Source organism: Lonchura striata, chromosome 2 (genome assembly GCF_046129695.1).
Source record: "Lonchura striata isolate bLonStr1 chromosome 2, bLonStr1.mat, whole genome shotgun sequence".
In the NCBI taxonomy this organism is placed as follows: Eukaryota; Metazoa; Chordata; class Aves; order Passeriformes; family Estrildidae; genus Lonchura; species Lonchura striata.
Window position 1 is genome coordinate 7,753,533 of NC_134604.1, and position 24,596 is coordinate 7,778,128.

At 42.6% G+C, this 24,596-nt stretch overlaps 2 protein-coding genes across 3 annotated transcripts; both read left to right on the forward strand.

Moving 5' to 3' along the window:
• Positions 1-2,069: 2,069 nt before the first annotated feature.
• C2H21orf91 (chromosome 2 C21orf91 homolog) lies at positions 2,070-21,188 on the forward strand. 2 transcript variants are annotated; one of them, XM_021532398.2, is made up of 5 exons: positions 2,070-2,136; positions 2,523-2,652; positions 15,024-15,539; positions 19,064-19,126; positions 20,187-21,188. In XM_021532398.2, the coding sequence occupies exons 2-5, from the start codon at positions 2,529-2,531 to the stop codon at positions 20,345-20,347; spliced, it is 864 nt and encodes a 287-aa protein (XP_021388073.1). In that variant the 5' UTR covers positions 2,070-2,136; positions 2,523-2,528; the 3' UTR covers positions 20,348-21,188. The 2 variants fall into 2 exon arrangements, with proteins under 2 accessions (XP_021388073.1, XP_021388072.1); XM_021532397.2 differs by having other exon boundaries at positions 2,084-2,206.
• A 293-nt stretch (positions 21,189-21,481) lies between these two features.
• Positions 21,482-24,080, forward strand: LOC116183407 (ragulator complex protein LAMTOR1-like). Its single transcript, XM_077790363.1, has 3 exons — positions 21,482-21,486; positions 23,352-23,478; positions 23,768-24,080. The coding sequence occupies exons 1-3, from the start codon at positions 21,482-21,484 to the stop codon at positions 23,858-23,860; spliced, it is 225 nt and encodes a 74-aa protein (XP_077646489.1). The 3' UTR covers positions 23,861-24,080.
• Positions 24,081-24,596: the final 516 nt, after the last annotated feature.

Sequence of the window (24,596 nt, forward strand, 5' to 3'; positions counted from 1 at the left end):
CAATGATGCCAAGGTGCTGCTTCTTTGCTACCCTCCATCAAAAAAGCAGATGGCAAGGAGAGAAGGAAATGCATCCCATGTCCCAGGTCCAGTTCTCAGCTTGTGGCAGAAACAATTTGATGATGATTCCAGCGAGCTCTGTGATGAAACATGCTCCATCATCCTCCAACAGAAGCAAATCTAAAGTCAACTTGCTGCCTAAGAGTAGTAAAGGATGGAACCCCAGCACAGTGCAGGCTTTTTTTTTTTTTTTTTTTTTTTTTTTTCAGAAAATCATAGAAGCGCAGAATGGCCTGGGTTGGAAGGGACCTTAATGATATTCTAGTTCCAGCCATGCAGGGACACCTCACACTAGACCAGGTTGCTCAAACCCCAATCCAAACTGGCCTTAAACACTTCCATGGATGGGGCATCCACAACTTCTCCAGGAAAACTTCCAGTGCCACACCACTCTCACAGGGAAGAATTTTTCCTAATATCTAATATAAACCTACTCTTGGCCAGTTTAACCATTCTCCCTTATCCTATCACTCCAGACCTTTTTAAATAGTCTCTCTCCATCTTTCTTGTAGACTCCCTTTTGGAAAACTGCAATTAGCTCACTCCAGAGCTGGTTCTTTTCCAGGCTGAACAATCCCAGTTCTCCCAGCCTCTCCTCCCAGCAGAGCTGCTCCATCCCTCTGCTCCCCTCAGTGCTCCTCTGGCCTGGCTGCAGCAGGTCCCTGTCCTTGCTGTGCTGGAGCCCAGAGCTGATGCAGCCCTGCAGGTGGGGTCTCAGCAGAGCGGGGCAGAGGGGCAGAATCCCCTCCCTGCCCTGCTGCCCACGGGGCTTGGCATGAGCCCAGCACACGGCGGGTTCTGGGCTGCCAATGGCCAGGGCATGGCCAGGCTCTCCCCACCAGCACCCCCAGTCCTTCCCCCAGGGCTGCTCTGGGTCTGTCCATGCCCAGCCTGGATTGGTAACTGGGGTTGCCCAGATCCAGGTGCAGCACCTCGGACTTCATCTTGTCAAACATCATGAGATTCCCATGGGCCACTTCTTGATACCTCTGGATAGCATCACATGTGTTTGTCTTTTTTTGAGAAAATCAAAGAAAACACCTCAAGAAAACACAATGCAAGAAACAAAACTACAGAGGTGTGTTTAAACACAGGAGTCTCTGGAAGATTACTTAGCTCTCCCATAAATAATCCCACTTTGACATTTAGGAATGTGCTGAGTGTAATTTCCGTCAATTGTGGAAATTCCCCCGATGAAAGGATCAACTTATTCTCAATGTTGCCAACAGAAAAAGACACTAACTACTGAGGATGAAAAGAAAATTAATCCCAGGGTCTGGCACACTCTGGGAGAAGCTGGAAAATTAGACATGAAACCAATTCACATTAAAACTGAGAGACCAGAAGACCTCATAAGGGTAAAGCAGTATCCCATAGAACGCTCAAAAACAGGTGCCCAGGAAGTTCCCTCTAAACTTGAGGAAGAACTTTACTGTGCAAGTGAACACACACATGCTGGAACATGTTGTCCAGAGAGGCTGTGGAGTCTCCCCAACTGGAGATACTCCAGAACTGTCTGGACACAATGCTGTGCCATGTGCTCTGCGATGACCCTGCTTGGGCAGGGAGGTGAGACCAATGACCCTCTGTGCTCCTTTCCAACCATACCCAGAATCTGTGATTCGGAGCGCCAGCAGAGCCCTGGCCGGGTTTTATTATCGGCTGCAGAACGGAATCGACATTCCATCGCTTATATTTTTCGCCCCCACCTCTAACAAACCGGCACCCCACGCCCAGCCCGCTCCGGGCGAGTCACGCCGGGCAGCCCCGGCCGCGACGGGAGCGCCGCCCGCCCGCGCGGCGCGCACCATCTGCTGCGGGGGGAGCAAGGCCGCTCTCCGCCGGCCTGCCCGCCCGCAGAGCCGCGACAACCGGACCTCCTGGCCGCTCGCTCTTCGCTGCCCAGCTCCGAAGCGACTCCAGCCGCCCGGGTGCGGCGGGGTGCCGCCCGGGCCCCCCGGTGCCCCCCGTGCCGCCGGGCGGTGGTGGCGGCCGGAGCGGCGGGCGGTGCCCGGCGCCGAGAGCGGCGGCGGCGGCGCGGGAGGGCGGACAAAGCACGGCGCGGCCGGGCGGGCGGTGAGAGCGGACGGGGCCGGGATCCGGGATCGGGATCGGCGAAGGATTAGCGGTCGGGGTCGGATTGGCGGTAGGGGATAGGGCAGAGCCGGGGATGTCGCGGCTGTGGCGGAGCGGCCGCGCGGAGGGAGGGAGGGAGGGAGGGGGCAGCGATGCTGGAGCTGGTGATGGAGATGCTGGGGGGCAGGACGGGATGGGACGGGGCAGCCTGCGGGCGAGGGAAGGGGAAGTCTCGGTCCGTGCGGCCTGGCCTCAGTTTCTCTAAAGGGAAAACTTTGCCGGGACGCTGCCGGCCCGTTGCGGGCCCTCCCCTTCGCGGCACGGAGCTGCCCGGCTGGCTCCCGCAGTGACCTCCCGTCCCTTGTCGCCGCCGTCCCCCTGCGCAGGGCACTATGAACGAGGAGCAGTTCGTGAGCATCGACTTGGACGATGACAACATCTGCAGCGTCTGCAAGCTGGGCACCGAGAAGGAAACGCTCTCCTTCTGCCACGTCTGTTTCGAGCTGAACATCGAAGGTAAGGCTGGCAGCAGGAGCCTCCCTTGGCCAGCCCGGCCGGGGATGAGCACGGCCGGCTCCTCCGAAAGCTCCCATCCGGTTGGAAATTGCGCTTGGAAATGGCTGTCTTCAGAAAGTTTTAAAGCAGTTTGTTTTCTAGCTCTTTTCTGGTAAAGGTGGGTGCTGCTCTTCCAGATGTGAAGGTGAACCCCCTTTTTCAGAGCCTCTGAAATGTTTATTCCATCTCCTGGCATTTAGACGTCTGATGTTGAACTTGGGATCTGAGTCACGTTCTGCCTTTATTCAGTCGGTTTGCTCAATAATTAGAGATCTATGTATAAAGCAAGCTTAAATAGCAAATTTTATAGCATAATATTTGGGGGTTTTTGCAAGCAGATCACTTTACGGTCACTACATCTGCTCGGGGGAATGGAATTTTTGTTTCCATATATTCTTTTTGAAATTATGAAATAAATTTCAAAATTTCTTTTTATTTTCAAGGAATGTTGGTATCTGTAATATTATAAATCAGGATTCATTATCAAAGCTTCCTAAAGTCAGCAGACTGTAAAGTAGGAATTCTTGCTATCTTTTAAAAGACTAATCTTGTAGAAGTACTTTCTACAAGAATGGCCTCCAGAATAGTATTTTTAAAATTTTAAACCTGTTTTGGTAAAGAATTTCCCCATCTTGTTGCTTTTCTTCATGCATGAATGAGTCACAGATTGTCTTTGTCCTTTTTTAAGTCAAATTCCTTGTCTTTGGAGCAACAAAGTAACTTCTTCCCCTTACATAAAGTGGTCTTTACCAATTATATGTAGATATCACTACCCAGAGTAATTTATGTTGCTGTGAGGCAGTTGAATATGAAGATCTCAATAGTGTTAGGTGATTAGTCCCATCATTTCTGCTAGCATTTCTTGATAGCAGACTTCTGTTGCTAGTAGAGGCAGTATATTTCAATCTGAACACTACTTTTATACTTCAGAAGTAATTGCCGTGTTTTTTGCTTTTGTTTAGAAGAGACATGCCTGTGTACCTGTAGTTTTTTATTAAAACTCAGTAGCAGCTGTCTAACCTGTGACAACATCTCAGTCTGAGTTTTCTTGTTGCTTTAAAATGTTAGGTTTAGACTTCTCAATATGGAGAGAGAATGTTTCTCTCTCTAGGCCTTAAAAACATACAGACACAATGAGAATTAAGTTTCATTACAGTGTTGAAAGTGATAGAACACATTAAAAAATTGCTGGATGATTTCTGTGCTCTGTTGTTTGAGATAAGCTGTGGATTGTCAAAGCTGCTTTTTATGGCTGTGACTTTACAAAGTGATCATGTGTTTTAAGTGGAATAGGTTTGGGATTTTTTTGCTCTAAATAGCCTTGATAGGAGGAAAGACTTAATCTGTGCAAACCGTTGCATAATCTTCTAAATTTCCAGTTAATTTTAAAAGGAGGCTGTTTGGAATAGAATAGTGATAAAAGTTTCCCTGAAGTTACATAGGCCATTGCAATTCTTTTATTTTGCATACACATCTTTGATCTTGTTAACATCAAAATGCCTCAATTTCTGATAGTCTGTCTTTTGTGTGCCACTTTGAAAAGATGTACAGTTACTGCTTATAGGGAGGGGAGGCTTAAAGGTGGCTGAGGCTGTGTCAGTGACTTTTTATATAGTCACTCCAAGGCTTTTTAGCTGAACTACTGTGTGAGTCAGCTCTTTGCCATACCCATGGTCACGCTTTTCCTACTTCTGACATATCTCTACATTCCTGTATTTTTTTTGTGACAAAGACTGATTTTTATGTGTCTCAGGTAAGTCTTCTTGCAGCCCTGAGTACAGCATGAACTGGGTGATTCACTAAAGCCCAATGTTATACTGGATGTTTTCATACTGACCTGGTTATGTTTTAATAGAGTTCAGATGCATTAAATCTTGTTGAACAGAATCATCTGCAAGTTCCATCAACTCTTGTAGATGTGTTATCCCACACTTACAAATGAGTGTCGATCTTGCTGATAGTTTGTCTTTTTATGTAGCATCATGTTTAAAACTGGCAGCAATTAAAACCCATGCATATATTAAGTATTTCAGGAAGTGAAGTAGGCAATTCTAAAAAGATTCTCATGCAACGGCTAAGACAGGCTTGCTCATTTTTGGTGTTGATGTGCATGTGGAACTGCTCCCTCAGAGAAGCAGGAAATAGCTGCTGTTGGAGAGCAGGCAGGCTATTAGTCACAGCTCAGCATCTTGCAGGATGCTCGAGTACTCCCACTGTTTGCAGCACCCTGTTAACTTCCATGTGTTAAGTGCTGTCTGACTTAATTGGAATGTATGGCACCTCTTCCATCTTTCCTGACCGTGCAGTCTGCACCAGGAGCTGGGTCGGGGTGGAGAGGAGCATTACAGATGAAGGGCTAGCAGTGGGTTTGGCAATCTCAGGTTTGCAGTTGGACTCAATGATCTTGAAGGTCTTTTCTGACCTAAATATACTTCTAATTTGTGAGTCTAGGTATGAAATTCTGGAAAGTAGGCTTCCCAGCTTCCTTTTTTTAGCAGGCCATCTATTAACAAAACTAGTGTGGATAGTTCTGTTTCCAGTCATGCCAGCAGCATCTGACTGCTTAAACCTGGACATGGCAAATCCATGTGCTGGGAACTGATGCAGCTGAACCCTTGAAACAGACTTTCTCAAGTGTGCAGAAATATAATTTCCTTAGTTGCACTTAATTACAGTGCAATCTAGTGATGGTGAATCCTTACATCTCCTGGCATCTGTGAGTTCAGCATGTTTGTACATGTTTGCCTGTGTCTCAATGGTGATGTTGATTGGCCTGAGTCAGTAAGAGGAGGAATTAGAAATGGGTAACTTGGAGACCATCCTCATCTCTAATAATGACTCCTTTCTGGATTAGTGTTACAACATGGCTCAGCCCTTACTTTCCTGACATGGGAGTGTTTGTTTGTAACTTTATTATATTTTGACAGTATCTTGGTAATTTTACATATCTGGGGGGGGGGGGGGGGGTGGGGGGAAATTGTACTTCTCTTACAATCTTTTATAGAGAATACTGCTATACAGAAAGCTTAATCTGTGGTCTGTCTTGATTAAATAACTGTTGAATTTTTGAATAAGGAAGTCGGCTACTGTGTCATAAAACATTTGGTTTTTATCAGATATCAGGTCTCCATCATGATTTTTCTAATAATAAGATTTCTAGTATTTTAGTGACATAAACTGTGATTATGCTTCTTACTAAGTTCAATTAATTCACAGAAACTACTGGTTTGAGTGTAACTGGGAAATAAGCTGTGCTATCTGTCCCAGAATTTATTCAGGAGTGATACATATGGATTATAGGATCTATTTTTCTGAAGCTGACTGAAAGAGTGATAGCAAGGGGAGAAGAAAAGAGAACGCAGGCACTGGAATAACTAAAGCCAATATGCAGGTTTAAACTTAACCCTGTTAAATGTCATCAGTCTTTCTTGAACAAGGAAAGAGCAAAATGCTCAGGAGAGTTTAGTAGTTCTGGTCTTCAGTCTAAAAGGGGTGAAAGCAGTGATATCTCTGGAAAGGACAATATTTTTTTCTGTTACACTGGCTCACCTGGCTCACTTAGTTTGAGGATTCACACTCAGGGAAGCTGAGTGTACCCAGCTACATGTAAATACTTCTGTTGCCAAACTAGCTTTTGTGTGTCAAGGTTCATAGTCAGATGATATAACACAACAGAATATTAATGTGCTTCTTAAAGTTAAAAATATGCAAAGTATTTACATATCAAATACTAAATATTTTGAAAAATGAAGCTGGTTGTGGACAGTGTTTTTAAAGTTGTACATGGGGTTTAGAATATCCTGGTGGGGAGGATCTGCTGGACTTTAATGTTGGGTTTTGTTTGCCTTGTGCAGATGAAGCAAGCATCAGAGATGGTGCATTGTTTGCTTTTCTGAGTAGGCGTCACAGTAGTAATCAGTGGAAGGAAACAGGAAATGTTTTAAATTCATATGTGACTGGTTTGCATAAGCCAGGAAATCACGTGTTGTGTGTTAGTTGAAACAAAGTTCTTCTTTTTAATTTCATTAGAATATGAGAAAATTACTAATTGAACTCTGCTAGCAGGGATAGAGTACTAAAAACAAATCTGCTGTGATACCTAAAGGGTGGGGAGAAATGCATGAAAACTCAAAAATACAGGCTTGTGTATGTATAAAAACTGTCTGTAAATGTATACATCGACAAAACAAAATCCTCTGCCTGAATATGGTGTTTTGAAACTCCAGCTGTAGCATTTCCAAGTTGTGGATGCTCCATCCTTAGAAGTGTTGTAAGGACAGGTGACATGGAGCTCTGAGCAGCCTGGTCTAGGGAAAAGTGTCTCTACCCATGGCAGGGGGTTGGAAGGAGATGATTTTTAGGTTCCTTCTAACCCAAACCAGTGTGTGGCTCTGTGTGACCCTGTATCCCATGTGTCACCCCTCACACAGCAGCAGCCAGAGGGTCCTGCCTGTGGTGCTGCTTAGAGGCATTGCACAAGGCAGCTGTGTCCTAGGATCCTCTGGACACCTGTGGAAATTCCAGCTTCAAGATCTTAATACTTGAATGTTTTTGTTTGAACGTCAAACTTGGAAGTCTATAATAATTATGACATACCTTTATATTTCTTTACATAGTGTATCTGTCTGTAACTGGGTTTATGCTGGTGTTTCTTAATGCAGAATCATTTAAAAACCTGAATTTCCTCACATTCAAGAGTTGTAATGGAGACAAATGGTAATAGAAGTGAAAAATATGATAGTTTGAGATGATTTTTTACTCTTTTGCTTGTCCAGTGCTGCTAACTACAATAACATCTTGGAGAATGCTGGCTGACAAGCACACTGGCTCACTTCCATTTCTGTTTAGAGCTGAACAGCTGAATAGCAAATGACAATTCCCATCCCAGGTCCTGTAACATAAGAGACAGTAAGTAAGTACTAGGCATCCATTCCCCTGATTTATGTTGAAGTAGTTAGGTTTCCATAGTCCTTTAAAATGCTGATAGACTCAGCTTTTGAGGCAATTTCAGCATCAGGTTAGTGCATCTGAGTCTCTAGGCTGAGACAAGGATGTTATAAATAAATCTGTCTTATCACTTAGCTTTTTCCCTGTTAAGGTCTATAAAATCTTGTATAATATCCTCATTCTGTGTTCATTAAAAAAAAAAAAAAAAAAAAAAAGGGGGTGGGTTTAGTTGTTGCAAACTGTAAGTACTCAAATTTCAGGTTTTTTTTCCTTTTTACACCCTACAGAAGAATATCTCACTGAAATAAAATGTGTTGTAAGGCATAGTTGAAAGAAGTGGGAATCATTGTTTGATCTTATTCTGTTCCAGAATATTACACATCCTTATTTTTTCACTGTTAATGAAATGATAAACAGTAAAATAGATTATTCTGGCAATAAAAGCTAAAAATTTCCATCGTTGCCCTTTAGATTAGACAGATGAGAACTTGTTTCAAGGTAGCATTTGCAGGCCAGGGGTATGACTCATTTCTGCAAACTTGAATGGACATGTGAAATTAGCTGCAGTTTCCACTAAAGCTCTTAACTACAAATTCAAGTCTGAACATAACTGGAGATGCTGTTCTTACTCTGAATGCTGTACAAGTACCACTGAGTAATGCCAAGCTGTGGAGCTGGTTCAATAAATACATTTTTGCATTCTTATAATGTGTAAATTTGGGTGGTTTGTCCATGCAAACAAGATAATCGAGTATTTATGTTACCTGGCATCATCCAGACTGCAGAAATACTGGCTTATGACTTCCACTCTCTTCTAGGTCTATTTAACTGATTTTTCTTTCAAAGTATGTGACATAATATTTTTAGTAGTGAAGTTTTCATCAGAGTGCATTGCTTTGTTTAATACAGTAGCAAATTCTTCTTAGTAAAGTAATTTATAAGGAACATGATTTTTGCAAACATATTTAAGGAGCCAGCTGGATCTCTGTTCTGTCTGGTATTTTTGCTCTGTGCTAAAATACAAATGAGCTGATAGGAATGAAGTGGGAGGTGATTTGTGTGCACACTTGATGCATGGAAAGTACTGGCATTATCATATGAAATTATATGAAAGCAAGGAGAGAACTTTAATTTATGAACTAGATAATATCTAGTATTTGCAAAGTGTCTGGTTTTAGAAGTTAATGAATGGCACTGGCATTTTCCTTCTAGCCAGTCTAATAAATCACAAGATTTAACTCTCAAATGAGATTGCATGTAAACCCTTAAAAATAGCAGTGGCTTTACATCTTGTCAGGCAGATGTACTGGAGATACATCTCTAATGATCCTGCTTTCCAATGCTGGCAGAATTGTACAGCTGAAGAGTATCAGGTTTTTGTCATTTAGACATGTGGATAAATTGTTCTCTTAGGTTATCACGGGCTACTTTTGTCTCATGCATTTTGAGCAGGTCTTGGGATCTGCTTTCCTGGGAACCCCCCTCTTCCAGCACTCTTGGTAAACAGCCTATGCAGCAGTGGCTTAAAATAGATAGACATGAACATTTAATGTCCTGTGAAGCCTTTCTGTCTGCTGCAGGTCTTGGCCCTGCACACGAGGCAAACCCCTCTGGAGCTGATGTGATCTCTGATGTCCAGGAGCTGTTCCATGAGCTGGCTGCACATCCCTGTTTACAGAGTGCTCCTGAGGTGCACAGCTGAGGGCAGCAGCAGCTGGAACATCTGGGCACACAGTGAAGAGCAGGGCTCTGAAAGTGGGCAGCCACAGGCAAGGGGTCTTGCTTACTCCAGGTGTAAATGAGAAGAGCAGAGGTGTCTGTCACAAATCTCACTGTTTCAGATGAGCTGAATTATGCCTGAGAAGCATTTCTTCACTGGCTGGTCTTCACAGCTAACTCAAACTGGAGACAGAAGTGATGGTCAGGTATAAATCTTGCCCATAAGTATTAATAAATTCTTTAAAGAAGCCTTAATTAACTAATGGCATAGTACAAACTTATTATTGACTATTCATGTGTCTACAAGTATTTCTGTTAATTTTAGTTCATCTTAGATTCAGGGTGGATTTTCCACTTCAGCTGCTATTCACCTTTGCAAAAAACAATTAGTTTACAACAGTACCTTAGAAAATGTTAAGAAGGGAATGCAGTCTTTCTTTAACGTTATTTCCAACTGATGGATCTGAAAGACCAAGTAAAAAGTTTGCTTGTTTTTTTGGTTTTGTTTTTTTTTTTTTAAAGAGAATAGCAAACAAATGGGAAAAAAAAACACTGTTGAAGATAACCAGGCTGATGATCACTTTATTTATTTTTTTCTTTGGAAACATTTGTGAAGGGATGTGGAATAATCTTGATATTCAAGAACATTCCTTTTGAATTGGACTTGTTGATTACTGTTATAATGTCCAAATAGGACAACTCTTCTAGCTAGCTTTATATAAACATGAGCAAACATTTCACTTTAGTTCTGTGCCTGTATAATGAAGAAGAGTTATACATAGTTCTCAGTGTATCAGTTGCAAAGGCAGAAATAAAGTCTTACCCTCAAAAAAGCCAAAAAAACTTTAATATGATGGAAGCTCATTTGCTTTCAAGTACAAATGCCTTAAAATGGGGTAGAATTTATTAAGATACAGTTGCTCACTTGGTTATCTGGTAAATATTCTCCCTGCTCTCAGCTACTTTACAGTTATGAATAAATAGAAGTTACAAAAATGTGTATTAAACTGCCTGATTGCTAGTCATGCATTTACAAAATTACTTTGTAGGAGTGCATTAGGAGTCACGTTAACTGCCTGCCTTGCATAGCTTATAAATTGAAAGTCAGGGTTTGGGTTGAGGGGTTTTTTTTGCCTAAGGTAGGAAGTCCTGTTCTTCAAGTCAATATACAAAGATACTGTTGAGTGAAGTGATACATTCATATTTCATCTAGGACACATGAGTTATTAGAATCAGAAACAAATAGTGGATTGTAAGCATTTACATTGTTTTGTGATTTGTCTGGAAGTTTGGCATCATCTGTGAATCATGTGCACTTGAGGAATGATTTCTGGCATGAGCTTGTTTCCTAATAGCATTTGTGCCTTCTTAAACTTGTTAGATATGTTCTTCTAGATATTAGTGAATTTTGTAGGATTTTTTTTTTTTCCCCTGCAGATTAAACTTTTCTACTCTGGGTTGTTGTTGGATGGGATTTTTTTGTTGCTTGATGAGGGTTTTTTTCCTACTCTGAAAAAGTAAACATGAAGCTTAGGGTGTACTTGGACATAGTCTGCAATCCTTTTCTTGGAGAGTAAGACAAGGAGCAAATATACATACCTGCAAATGGGGGAGTGGGGGAGGGGGGAAGTTGATGGTTTTATGATTGTAAACTTGAAGAATCAGACAAAAAGTAAGAAAGATTGAGGTTGATACTGGCAAACAGAAATGTGGAGACGGAACTGAAAACCTGTGAAAGTCCCCGAAACTCACAATAGCTATTTATTAAAATTACAGTATTGCTTCTTGTTTTGTACAGAAATCTTGCCATCCTTTATTCATCTGTTGGTGTATCGTGTTGAATAAAGCAATAAAACTGAATCATCTTTATATATCACTTGGTCCAAGCCAGCTCAACAGATTGTAGCTTTTTCTACAGTTGATGAAGGGAAAAACATGAAGTAGTCTGAGTGGAGTATGAAGTCTTCCCAAAAAGAAATGGACATCTTTTCTGCCTCATAAGGCTGATGGTACTGCCCACAATAGAAGGATTTGTTCCAAAGAACCATACCCTAACTTGCTGTAATTCTGGTGTGTGGTGGTTAGGTTGTTAGCCCCTGTCCCTGCTCAGCTCTTCCAGGAGGTTATGCTTGGTGTTCTCTGCATAGGAAAGGACTAATTGTCACCTTAGGACAAAAGAGAGATTGATGCTAGTTTTAATTTTGCGTGTGATTGTTAAAGTAAAAATCCAAGCCAGTTATGTGAAAGCTGAAGCAGGTCTGTTAGCAGTTCTCTACAAAACTGGTTTAGATTTGCTCATTTTCAGTTCCTTACTTTATTCAAGATCCCTTAGATAGGACCCCTTTGGGGGTTTTGCAGTGGAATAAGAGAAGGGGTAGCATGTAAATTCTGATCTTGTATACTGGAAGTGTTTTGCAATAACCTTCCCTTCTGTGCTCAGAAAGGGGGACATTGTGGCTAATGTGTGGCATATAAATAGCAAAGCTTAAACTCTTGAAGTAGCAGGGGCTTTTTTCTTTTGTAATAATTGCTCATTTCAGACACTGTTACTGAGTTCAGATAAAGCAGATCTTTTTGAGCAGCATGCCTCTAGAATGGAGAAGTTAGCAATGTTCAGAACTCTTAAAAGATAAATTCATCAGAAGGAAAGATTGGAATAACCTTGAGCTTAAGACTTGGACATAATTCAGTTGAGGCTTCATGAAGTCATGCTGCACTTGTTGTTTCTTTGTGTAACAATTTGTGTGTTGGCTATTTTGTGTGGTCTCATGTTCCTCTCCGACTGGACAAGTAACATTTATTCTCATTGAAATAATGAAGCTGCCTCAAAGGAATTTCTTTTTTTAAAGAAATCAGTATTCTGATTTCTGTATTTTAAATACATCAGTATTCTGTCATTTTTTGTGAGGGTGTGTTTGTTGGGTGGGTTCCTGAGCATTATTATATGGAAAATTGTGCAAAACATGGTTTTCAGCCCACTGTTTATTTTCTGTAAGTAAAAGAAACCATTGAGCAGCAGCAAAGCAGAATGTTGAAGAATTACTTGGATAAAGCAAGTAACATTTAACAAATCACTCTATAGTTTTCTAGGGTTTATAGTGTTGTGACTATATTTGCCTTATAATTTCACTTGACAGTGTTTGTTTTTCCTTGATGGCTTAAAGATTTAAGGTTTCCATCATGCTACTTGAGTTCAAGAGGTTTGCTCTATTTAAATGGTGCTGATAAGTCATCAAAACAAATTACTTGTCTTTCTTATTTTCAATAGAAATGTTTGTTGGGGTTTTTTTTAAGTCTATGTAAAGACAGTGGTAAAATGGTACTGCAAGATTATGTGGAGTTTAAGAAAAGTTGGTGAATATTTGTTAGCTGAAAGAGGTGGAAAAGTATTTTGAGGTGTGGAGTGAGAATCTTAACTGCACACAGAGGGCACAGAGTATAGTTTACTCCAGAACTTCCTTCTTAAAAGTTGCCTCTGATTAATGTGTGAGTTTCATTTCTCCTAATAGTTACCTCATGAACAGAAGGAGGATCTGTTTTCATGAGTTTACCTTTTCCCCTGCTTCTAAGAAAAAAATTAATTCCACTGCTGTTTTATTTTCCAGTTTTCTAGACATTTTGCCCCATAAATTGTGTGCACTCTCAGAAACTCAGCCAGAAAATAATGCACTTAAGTTTCAGTGCTGCCCAAAGAGTGGAAGATCAACAATTTGTAATGGCTACTCTAGATGTTTGAACTCCCCAACTTCAAACAGCAGATACCAGCAAGTGAAGTGCTTGGATTTCTTTTCAGTTTCATGTTAAAAATTTTACCTTTTCAGATTAGTTAGAGAGTATTGTGGGATTTTGTGGCATTCAGTAATTTAACAAAAACATTGTATCATTGTTTAATCACTTGAGGTGGGGAAATTACACTTTACCACAAGAATTTGAGTAAATCAGCTGGAACTGAGACTTCTTGTAATGTGTGGCTTTGTTCTAATTATCTGTAAATGTCTCTGTTACCAGATTTTGTTACGTGTTGCATTTCATGTTTTTTCTTTTATTTTAGTCACTTTTAATGGCTAAAAGATAGGATGGCTGCAAGTTGGTTCATGTTGCCTAGATTCAGAGATCCAGTTACATTGTTTGTTGATTTCAATACTTCAGCATTAAGCATTTTCAACCTCTGGGTCACAGGTATATTATTGTTATTTTCACTGACAAACTTGTTTGACAGAATTGGTTTTCATTGTATTGGGAACCTCCCAAGTAATACATGGGGCACTGAGATAAATGACAAAATGTTTATTACTTTGGAGTTGGATTCTGAATCTACAGTGTACATGAATCTGAGGAAAAATAAATATACACTGAAGTTGCAGAAAATACTTATGTACTGGGGCACTATTAACTTTCTGGAATAGTAATTTCTCATACCATCTGTGTTCACTCACCAACTGCAGATCTTCACAGATTGTGTTCCTTTTTAATCTGTCAATCACTAGCTGCTACTTAGAGGTTTAAGTTACCTGCTGTAGCTATTTGAACAGTCTTTGAGGGAGGATGAGCAAAGAGGAGAGCAAACATCCATCATGTGTGATGTCATGGTTTAACCCCATGGGACGGGGAGAGAATTTCAGCTTGTGGGTTGAGACAAAGACAGTTTTCAAAGGGAGAGCAGAAGCTGCCCATACAAGCAAAGCAAAATAAGGAATTAATTCACTGCTTCCCATGGTTGGGCAGGTGTTCAGGCATCCCCAGGAGAGCAGGGCTCTGTCATGTGTAACGGTGACTTGGGATGACAAATGCCATCACTCCAAACATCCCTCCCTTCCACCTCCTTCCCCCAGCTTTGTGCACTGAGCACGATGCCATATGGTGTGGAATATCCCTTGGGTCGGTTGGGATCAGCTGTTCCACCTGTGTCCTTTCCCAGCTCTTTGCATGCCCCCAGCCCACTCACTGTCAGGGTGGTGAGAGAGGCAGAAAGGGCCTTGACTGTGTGTAAGCCCTGCTTGGTGATAATGAAAACACTGCAGCACAAATCCAAAACACAGCCCCGTATTACACTGTGATAAAAATTAACCCAGCACACCTCAAATGAATTTCAGGACAGTTTAATGTTGGCAAACATTGACAGTATTAGAGCTTGCTTCCCTATCTAGGCTGCAGGCTTGTACCAGTGCAATATAATAAATGATGACTGAAATCCAAGTTTATTTGACCACTTAAATGAGACAAGCCTGCACCCTGCAGTATTTGAGCAGATGGCTCACAACATTTGCAGAGAGGATGGGAGCTTGTATGAGTGCTGTCAGACTGCTCTTCAGGATGGTTCTGTAGAACTTGCTGATACCCAGTTGGGTTTATTTTACTTTTGCAGCTTATACACTTGTGTGTAGGGGGGATGCAGCATGTGTGGAGTTGTCAGTTTGCTTTATCTCTGTCACCATGCAAGAGGCACACGCTGAAGTCTTGCTCCAGAGATTATGGTGCACAAAACACTTTGTGTGACAAGGACTCAAGCCTGAGGGAAACTTCACAAATTTTCAACTGTGGATACCCTTGTTTGCTTCAGTGTTAGTAGGAAAGCATCACTAAAGTTTTTGTTTTTTTGGTTGCTTGTGAGTAAAGATTTTAAAAAATTAGCAGTAAGTGAACTTCTTTCTGTTGTGTCTTTACAGGAGTGCCAAAGTCAGATCTTCTACATACGAGATCTTTAAGGGGGCACAGAGACTGCTTTGAAAAATTCCACTTGATAGCAAATCAGGACTGTCCACGATCAAAGCTCTCTAAAAGTACTTATGCAGAAGTAAAAAATATCTTGAGCAAAAAAATTAACTGGATCATACAATACGCACAAAACAAGGATTTAGACTCTGATTCTGAAAGCTCAAAACCATCCCAGCACCAGCTTTTTAGCTTCAGACATCAGACTGATAGAAAATTACTCCCACAATTTGACTCCCCAGTACCTAGATACTCTGCAAAATGGATAGGTGGGAAATCTGGAGGCATCTCAAGCTGCTCACAGACTCTGCTGGAACCAAGAGAATCCACTGATTTCAGACTAGGTGCTACCTTCTGCTGCAGCAGTGTTTTGTGGTCCAACCGCAGCCAGGTCCAGAAAGCTGAAAAAGCTGAAGGAGATTCACTTGCCAGTGTTCACAGGAGACATCCTCAACACAGCAGGGAAGAACGTGAGTATACATCCATTTGCACACAGCCTAGCAAGCAAGGGCATTAGGGCATTCTTTCAAATACCTATTGGCCACTTCGTGTCTCCACAGGGCATTAGTTTTCATCCTGAAGTCCAGCATGTAAGATCTGTGGGGAAAAAAGAGCTACCTAGCTAAGCAAATAGGGTGGTTTGGCTGGTTTGGGTTTTTTTTTGTTTGGTTGGGGTTTTTTTGTTGTTTTTTTTTTTTTTATTTTACTCTTAGCTGTAGCCTGTCACTACAGGACACGCAAAAGCACAACGTGAACCACTGCTATTGCAGAGGTGAAAAAGAGGAAGTTTATTTTCTGACTCCAGCATTTATACTTTTCCAAAGTGACAGTGGATTAGAGGGTGAATGTGCCACCTCTCTGACAACATTGGACAAACTACCAGTACATCAGATTTCTCCGCCTCTATGGAGGAATGCAAAACAATAGATCGTTTACAGAAAGTTGTGTGAGAAAGTTCTCTACAAGAATGTAAACTCAGAAGGCTTTAGAATATCTTAAGAACCGGGGCAACATCAGCCCAGTGTGATACAGGACATGTCTAATTTGTACAAGAAAATTCATTTCAGTATGTCATTCCTTTGAGTTGCACAGCCCTACCTGTGGAGGTGGAGGTTACTCAGCTCCTGCAAACCTCTCTCTTATTGAACTTCTTCAGTGCCCCCTGAATTACATTTCACAGACACCTGCCCTAAACAACAGGGGAAATTAGAGGTCATGTAGCAGATCAAACTTGTGAAATAATCTTAATAGTAGCAGACTTTCCTTGTGCATTTTAATGGATTTGTTTTCTTCCTTGTATTTGTTGAGCATAAGAAACTGGGAAGGCCCTTCTGCCAACATGTCCTCTTTAAAGGATGTAGCAGAATACCTGAGCTGTCTTCTGATGACTGTGGTGATGGTCAAAATAACAGAACATTAGTTTTCCTGTTGTTTAAAAAAATCACTGGAAGAAATCTTTAGAAAAAGCTAGGGTATTTTAGTGTCTCTGGAATCAGGGTCCATGAAATGTGTTAGATTCCTAGAGGTATATTCTGTTACCATCCTGCTTTTTAGGCAGTACTTGGTCCTGAACTGGTGTATGTCCACTCTTACATTTGTAGATGGGGAAATTAATTAGCAGAGGGTTTCTGAATTTCGAAAGATCTGAGAAAGAAAACAAAAGCAATGATAAAATATTCCAGGGAAAAAGAGGTGATGAAAAACAGAGTAATAGTGGAATCAGAATGTCAGAAGAGTCAGAGAAAGAGGTACTATAAAAAGTTGGAATTGTCTTTTTTAACCTCCCTTTTTTTTAAAACAAACTGACAACTCTCCTTGCGAAGCTGAGTCATTTCTCATGCTTTATGAAAGGATTTTACTTAACTGCTACATGATATGTGTCATGTTGCATTTGTAGTGAATTAGTAGCCTTAAAGCCATAAATCAAAGCAGATACACTGGGCTATTTGACCACCTGTCTGCTGCAGTCATAAATTGGGATTACATAAATGAGGACAGCATATAGCAGAGGAACTATGGAAGCTTGACCTGGTTTAAGGGGTTGTCTAACTGAAGTTAGTTACTTGGAATTTATCTCCAGTCTTTGATTTCGGGACGGGAGCCTAAATCTGCATTGAGCACAATAAGGGTTTTTTTCTTCTGACTACATAATGCAGCTTTGAGGCATTTTGCTTGTATTTTGCAGTATTTACCTCTAAGTGCCATTCATTTGGAGGCTCTATGATTAAGTTTGTATGTTAGATAAAAACTTAGACTGCCAGAATTAGTACCTTTTTACTGCAATACTTTCACTCTTAACACCATAGCTGTCTACTGAAAAAAAGTATTAATGGAACTGTAAATAGCTTGGCCAGTATTCCTTCAGATTACCCCAGCTGTGGATAAGATAATATTTTACCATTTAAATTCAGTGCTCTGTTCCTTCTCTCTTTTCCTTCTGTATCAGAACAATGTGCCATGAAATAGTCCTGTACCAAAACACTCATATGAAACATGTGAACCAGTCTGTCTGCCAGATGACAAAATGTTAATGAAAATAGTGAAGAATGGGGAAGTAACATCCTACCAACTGGGTATAAAAGTGGGGGAATTCTTGACATTTTTAGCTGTTAATTACTATATTAAATTAGGTCAGGGGTTTCCTGTTGCTTAAAGGGTGGTAAAGTGTGAGGAGGGACTTTTCAGATATATTGATAGCTGAAGGTGGGAAAGGAGTACCATTTTACCTGGCTGATGGAGGAGAAAGGTGAATATGTTTTATTCTTAGCTGGGATTATGTCTTGAGTAGCAAGTCTTAGCTATTGCCAGCCTCTTTGGTTTGGCAGTACTGTCAGCAATTTAACATCCTGCAACTGCCAGCTGTGAGAAAGTTTGAAAGGGAAGACTTAGGATAATAAAATAATCCAGTGGATAGCTAAAACCCATCTTTTTCAGAACTCAGGACTTTAAATTTGCCACGTAGAAACCTTTTGCACAGAGGAACCTCTGAAAAAAAGCTGCAGCATTGTTTTTTTCTCTCAAGTATGCAGTGAGAGCTTTGCTAAGCTGCAGCCGAAACAGCTTTGCTGAAGTTTAAAAACAGTATTTTAGAATTACAAGGTTTTAAAGTTTGTGCCAGTGCCCAGTACCCACTGTGGTGTTCAGATTGTTGCTTTTCACTGTGGTGACAAGGGCATCTCAGCAGCAGCCATGGCACCATGTGTGTCCACTGCAGGGTTGAGGGAATCCCAGGAAGCAGGCCAGTGCTTCCCTGCTGTTGATCAAGGGCAGTGAAGAGCACTGTCACAGTACCCATCCTCTGTGAGGATGATCAATGCACACAACCTGAGACACAGAAGGGCTTTTAAATGATGCAGAGGATATTATAGTTCTCACCAGGAGCACAGAGGGAAACCTATTTTTATATGCTGCTCTTCATATCAAGCCAGGATTGTCCTTCATCATTTGTCAGTGAGATATTCAGTGGAAACTGTGTAAGTTATTCCTGTATGCGTAAAGCACAAACCTTAATAACCAAAACAGGGAGCCACATGCTGAAAATTCTGTCAGGATGCTGCTTCTTGCAGGCTGGGAAACATAGCAGGACTTACTTCAGAATTGTCCCCTTTTAATTGCACACAACTAAACAGATGTGCTTTCATGGGTTACACTGGGAAAATCATGTTTTGAAGTCAGAGGAGGGTATAGTATTTACATGTGCCAAGCAGTTCTGATTCTGAATGCTACTGTTTTCAGGGCTTGGTTTTCCACCTTTTTGACATTGAAGAGAGGGTTTTTTTTAATTGAGTAAATCCTTGTCTGTGTCAACATTAAAAAGAGAATTTTCAAACTTTCCTCAAATCACTGATAAATACTGTTGTTTCTGACTTACTGCCACACATCTGTTGATTATTAGGATGCAAATAGAAATACTGAGAAAACAGGAGTCTGCTTAGGGATGCTTATGTGATTGGTAGGAGTATGATAGTAGTAATAACATATTTTATTGTTGCAGTGACTACAATGACTCTAGGAGAGTTAAAGCAACTTAATGAAAAACTGCTCAAGCAAATCCAGGGTGAGAATTTTTCAATACTCTTCGTTTTGGGTTTGTGGTGCTTTATCATAAAAATGCCTGGTTTTAAAAATGTAATTTTGATTGCCTTTCTGTCATATAAGTTTCTAACTGAAGTCTCTTGTTTGGCATGGAAATGTGTGATATAGAGAGATTTCTAAGTACTTTCATTATGTCATCTGCTTTGGTTCTGCAAATTGGCACAGTATTTATTCTCTTAAAGAATTTGACTAGAACCACAGAATTGTTAAGGTTGAAAATTACCCTTAAGATCAAGTGCAGCCATTAACCCAGCACTGCTAAGTCCCCCACAAAACCAAGTGGTTCCTAAATGCCACATCTCCATGCCTGCTAAATCCCTCCAGGGGTGGTGACTCCACCACTTGCCTGGGCAGCCTATTTCAGTGCATGACCACCCTTTCCATGAAGAAATATTTCCTAATATCCAATCTAAGTTTGCCTGGTGCAAACTAAGGCCATTTCCTCTCATCCTGTCACTTATTATCTGAGAGAAAAGCCTGATCCCACCTGGCTCCACCCTCCTGTCAGGCAATTGTAGAGAATTATAAGGTCTCCCCTGAGCCTCCTTTTCTCCAGGCTGAGTCCCCTCAGCTGCTCCTCATCAGGCTTTTGCTCCAGACCCTTCCCCAGCTCTGTGCCCTTCTCTGGACACGCTCCAGCACCTCCATGTCCTTGCTGAGAAGAGCCCAAAACTGAACATTTTTGATGTGAGAATTTGAGGTGTGGCCTCACCAGTGCCCAGCACAGGGGGGTGATCCCTGCCCCGGTCCTGCTGCCACACTGCTGCTGATACAGGCCAGAGGCTGCTTTGTTTTGAGTTCTAAATTGATCCACTTTAGCTGATGTTGTCTATAAGTAGAAATGAAGTGATGCTGTTCGGTTTGCAATGCATACAAAGCTGTGCTGGAGCCAGGAAAAGCAGAGTTCCTGTGCATGATCCCACTTAAATGTGTGTGCCTCTTCCCCAGTGTTGTTTGTCACTGCTTCCTGAGCCTGTGGCAGGGCAGGGACCAAGTGCATTAACCCAGTGCTGTTGTTGCAGATGTGTTTGAGGAGCTGGCACAGCAGGTCCAGGAGAAGGACTCCCTGGCCTCGGAGCTCAACGTGCGCCACATCGCCATCGAGCAGCTGCTGAAGAACTGCTCCAAGCTGCCCTGTCTGCAGATGGGAAGAGCAGGCATGAAATCCAACATCCCCATATAAAGGGAAACAACTTCCATCCCCCTCGAGCAAACTGTCCCTAACAGCGTTCATAACCATTAAGTACAGCTGCACCCATATTTAGACGCTTTTGAGAAAACTTGGGCAGCAGCAAGTCTTATTCCACTTTGGGTTTAACAAAAAGGGCAAATATTTTGGGTATTAAAATCTACTGTAATAAGGTTTATTCACATTTGGGGAGTATTATTTCTTTTTTCCCATAACTACGCATGAGCCCTGAAATTAATTCTGTGTTTTGTTTATAATAAAATTGTTTCTAGCAAAGAATGACCTGAAGCCTGTAAACCTGCCTCCTTCATACGGAGGACAAAATAAATATTAGACTTTTGATCAGGTCTGATCCTGTTACATCCAAGAGAGCTTTAAGGGGAGAACAGTATTAACGAAACTCATGTTTTCTTATTTATTATGAGCAATATTTTATTATTGAAATTTTATACTAAATAAATATCACTATTTTAGGTACTTTTCCAGATCTCTTTATAAAATGTCTGAGTTACTCTGTGTAACATTTATGCCTTGTGTATGATTGTTTATCCTTTTTCAGGTCTGTATCTTTCATGATACAATTTTAAAAAGTATTGTTTCCCAAAGAGATGAATTTCACATGTTGAAGAAAAAAATCTAGTGGTGTATCACTTATTTTTATCAGCTTTATAACTGAAGAATTTGGTTCATGAGATGTTTAAAAAAGCACAGCACTTGCTTTAAATTAGAAAAATAATCCATACTTTGGTTTTAATGCATAGAAGTTGTTTTATATGTGTGAAATTTTCAATGCTGAAACACTACTTTGCCAAAACTTAATAAATTTGTAATACTACACTGCCTTGTTATGATTTCTTTACAAAGTTGGATCAGACTGATAGAAGGTTTTAATTCTGAAATGCAAGTAGTAATGATACATAATAAATCAGAACAGCCTTTGTATTTTTTTAACTTATATCAGTCTACCATAACAAGAAATCTTAGTCTCTGCCAAAAATACTTCAGGGCTGCATTTGAGTAGCTGAAAGTTGCTGAGTTGCACTGAAAAAATCTGGGGGAGGAAGGGATGAGTGGAAGATACACACAGAAAAGTTAAAAGTCTTTGTGCTTTTAGCTCTTGAAGTGAAAATGGAGTAACTTCTGTAGCTGAGCTGAAATCATAACTAGCATGAAGAAAGGTTTAGATTTTATTTTAAACTCAAGCTGAGAAATAAGCTAAAGTTCAGAGTTATTGATTGACCTATGTGTAGTGATAACTGGGTGTCATAGGACAGGTTGGTTTTATTTGTGTTTTTATTATTTTTTATTGTTTTCTTCCATATCCTCCAGCTGTTCCAAAGCCCCTCCACAAATAAATGAGTAGGGACTTGAGATTTTCTGGGTATTTAGTGGCTCAGGAGGGGAAAAAGTCAGTAGCATCATTGCTTGTGTATGCAAGTGGACCTGTGAGTAAGTGGGCACTAAAAAATCCCTGATCCTGCTTGTCAGAAGATGGATTAATCTCCACATGCAAGTCTGTTGGTAAACCTTTTTGATTGAGTACCAAGGTAAGGGTCAGGTGTGAGAAGCATCTCTGAGAAGGACCTGAGGGTCCTGGTGGAGAACAGACTGTCCCTGAGCCAGCAGGGTCCTTGTGGCCAAGGAGGCATTAGGAAGAGCATTGCCAGCAGGTCAGGGAGCAATCCTGCCCCTCTGCTCAGCCCTGCTGAGGCACATCTGGTGTTCTGTGTCCAGTCCTGGGCTCCTCGGAGCAGGAGGGACAGGGAGCTCCTGGAGCAGCTGCAGTGGAGGTTACGGAGATGAAGAAGGGATGGAGCATCTCTCTTATGAGGAAAGGCTGAGGGAGCTGGGTCCATCTTAAACCTCCCCTGGCACAACCTGAGACCATTTTCTCTTGTCCTGTGTATGTGGAAGAAGAGCCAAACACCCCCCTTGAGTCCACCCTTCTGTCAGGGCCTTGTCTCTGCAAGAAGATCCCCCCAAGCCTCCTTTTGTTCAGGCTGAGGGCCCCCAGCTCCCTCAGCCATTCCTCATCAGACTTGACCCTTCTCCAACTCTTTTACCCTTCTCTGGACACCCTCCAGCCCTTCAATGTCTGTCTTATATTGAAAAATTCCTCTCTTTTCCTTAGTCAAACAAGTTTAATCCAGATGCTTATTGAAAATCACAGACTGGGCTCTCAGTATTGCAGCAGCACAGGCTGGGGACTGACTTGCTGGAGCAGCTCTATGGAGAAGGACCTGGGGGTCCTGGTGGAGAACAAACTGTCCCTGAGCCAGCAGTGCCTTATGGGCCAAGGAGGCAAAACGGATCCTGGCATGCATTGGGAATAGCATTGCCACCAAGTCAAAGGAGGTGATCTTGCCCCTCTCCTCAGCCCTGGTGAGACACCTCTGGAGTGCTCTGTCCAGTCCTGGGCTCCTCAGGACAAGAGACAAGGAGAGCCTGGAGTGGGTCTTTTGGAGGCTGCAGAGGTGGTGAAGGGACTGGAGCATCTCTCTTATGGGGAAAGGCTGAGGGAGCTGGGGCTGCTCAGCCTGCAGTCCTTCACAGCTGTGTGTGTCCCTAGGCAGGTCCCAGGGACACACACAGCCGGGGGACTGAACTCAGCATGTAGTTTTGTCCTGGGGTAGTGAACTCAGCATGTAGAAAGTCTGCCTCATCTTGGAGAGCAGGGTGCAGCCTGCTCAGGCAAGGCTGATGGCAGTGCAGGCAGCAGAGCCCAGGCCAAAGGGCTCCTTTGTTCACCCAGCCCTTGGGGCAGATGTTTGGGGGCTGGATGTGATGGCTTCTGCTTGAAAGGTGCCTGTGTGGCAGAGCTGGAAGCTCGCTCATCCTCCTGCTGCGGGGAGTGCAGAGGGCTGGATGCTGGGAGTGCAGCTCCACTGCTCTCCCTCTCTCCCCCTGGGGGTTCCAGGTGCTTGGGGGTGCAGCACCCATCTTCTGGATGTCCCCACGTCTCGGCAGGGCACTGATGTTCGCTGCTTTCCCCTCGCAGCACACGCCTGGCCATGCTCAGCAACAACCTGACGCACTGGAAGAAGCTGCCCCTGCTGCCATCTCTGACCAACCAACCACACCAAGTGCTCGCCAGCGACCCTGTCCCCTTCGCAGACCTGCAGCAGGTGAGCCGGGCTGGGGTGAGCCCCGAGCCCCTGCGGTGCTCCCCAGAGACACATCCTCGTCCTGGAGGAGCAGTGATGCCCTCCTGCTTGCCCAGAGCCCTGACACGGCTTGTTAGAGCTGAGGGCAAACCTAGGGTAAGGTTTAAAGCCTTGTTAGAGGTGGAGGCAAAGCCCAGGACAGGCTTAGGGACTCCTTAGGGCTGGAGGTTGACCTCTTGCAGCAGTTCCTTTGGGATAACGGGGAGTTTCAGCAGCCACCAGTGACAAAACCATGTCTTCGTGCCTGCAGGTGTCCCAGATAGCCGCCTATGCCTTCAGTGCGCTCTCACAGATCCGTGTCAACGCCAAAGAAGAACTGGTTGTACAGTTTGGCATCCCCTGAACCTGCCCCCACCACTGCTGCTTCAGCGCTTTGGGTTGTTTTTGGTTTATTTCCTGATTGTTTTTTTTCCTCTTTATATCCCTTCCCTCCCCATGCTGCTGCCACAGAACTTGGACAGATATCCTGTTTCCTACTAAATGCCAAGGCGCACATCATTGGCACATTGAGCCCACCTACATTGCTTGAGGCTTTCTCCTCCTCGTGGGTGTGTGTGGGTGTGTGTGGGTGTGTGTGGGTGTGCGTGGGGAGCAGGCTGTGTCAGCTGGACGCTGCCTTGCACAGGGACAAGCACCAAGGGAACAGCTGCTGCAAGGAGACCCTGGTCAGCACCATGTGCCAGGTCATCAAGATGTGTGGCTGAAGCCAGGCAGATGTGATGCCTTTTTGGGGCCTGGTGGCTCCAAAACCATCCTTTCTCCGTTTTACATGTTTAGGCCTTTATTTTAGTTGTTTGATTATGGTTTTGGGGGGTTTTTTTGTTTGTTTGTTTGTTTGTTTTTAATTACTATTATTTTTTGCCACAATAGATGAAGCCACGTTCACCCAGTGCCTGTCTCCACTGTTCTCTGTTGGACACAGAATGGATGTGATGGGGGAGCCATGCCCTGGTGGGGGGAGTACACCCACCTGTCTGTCCTTTGTCACCCCTTCGATCATGTCCCATAGGGCCTAGAGGACAAGGGGACAGAAAAGGTGTGATGATTCCTTCCCCAGCTAAGGGGAAGCAAGCAGCTAA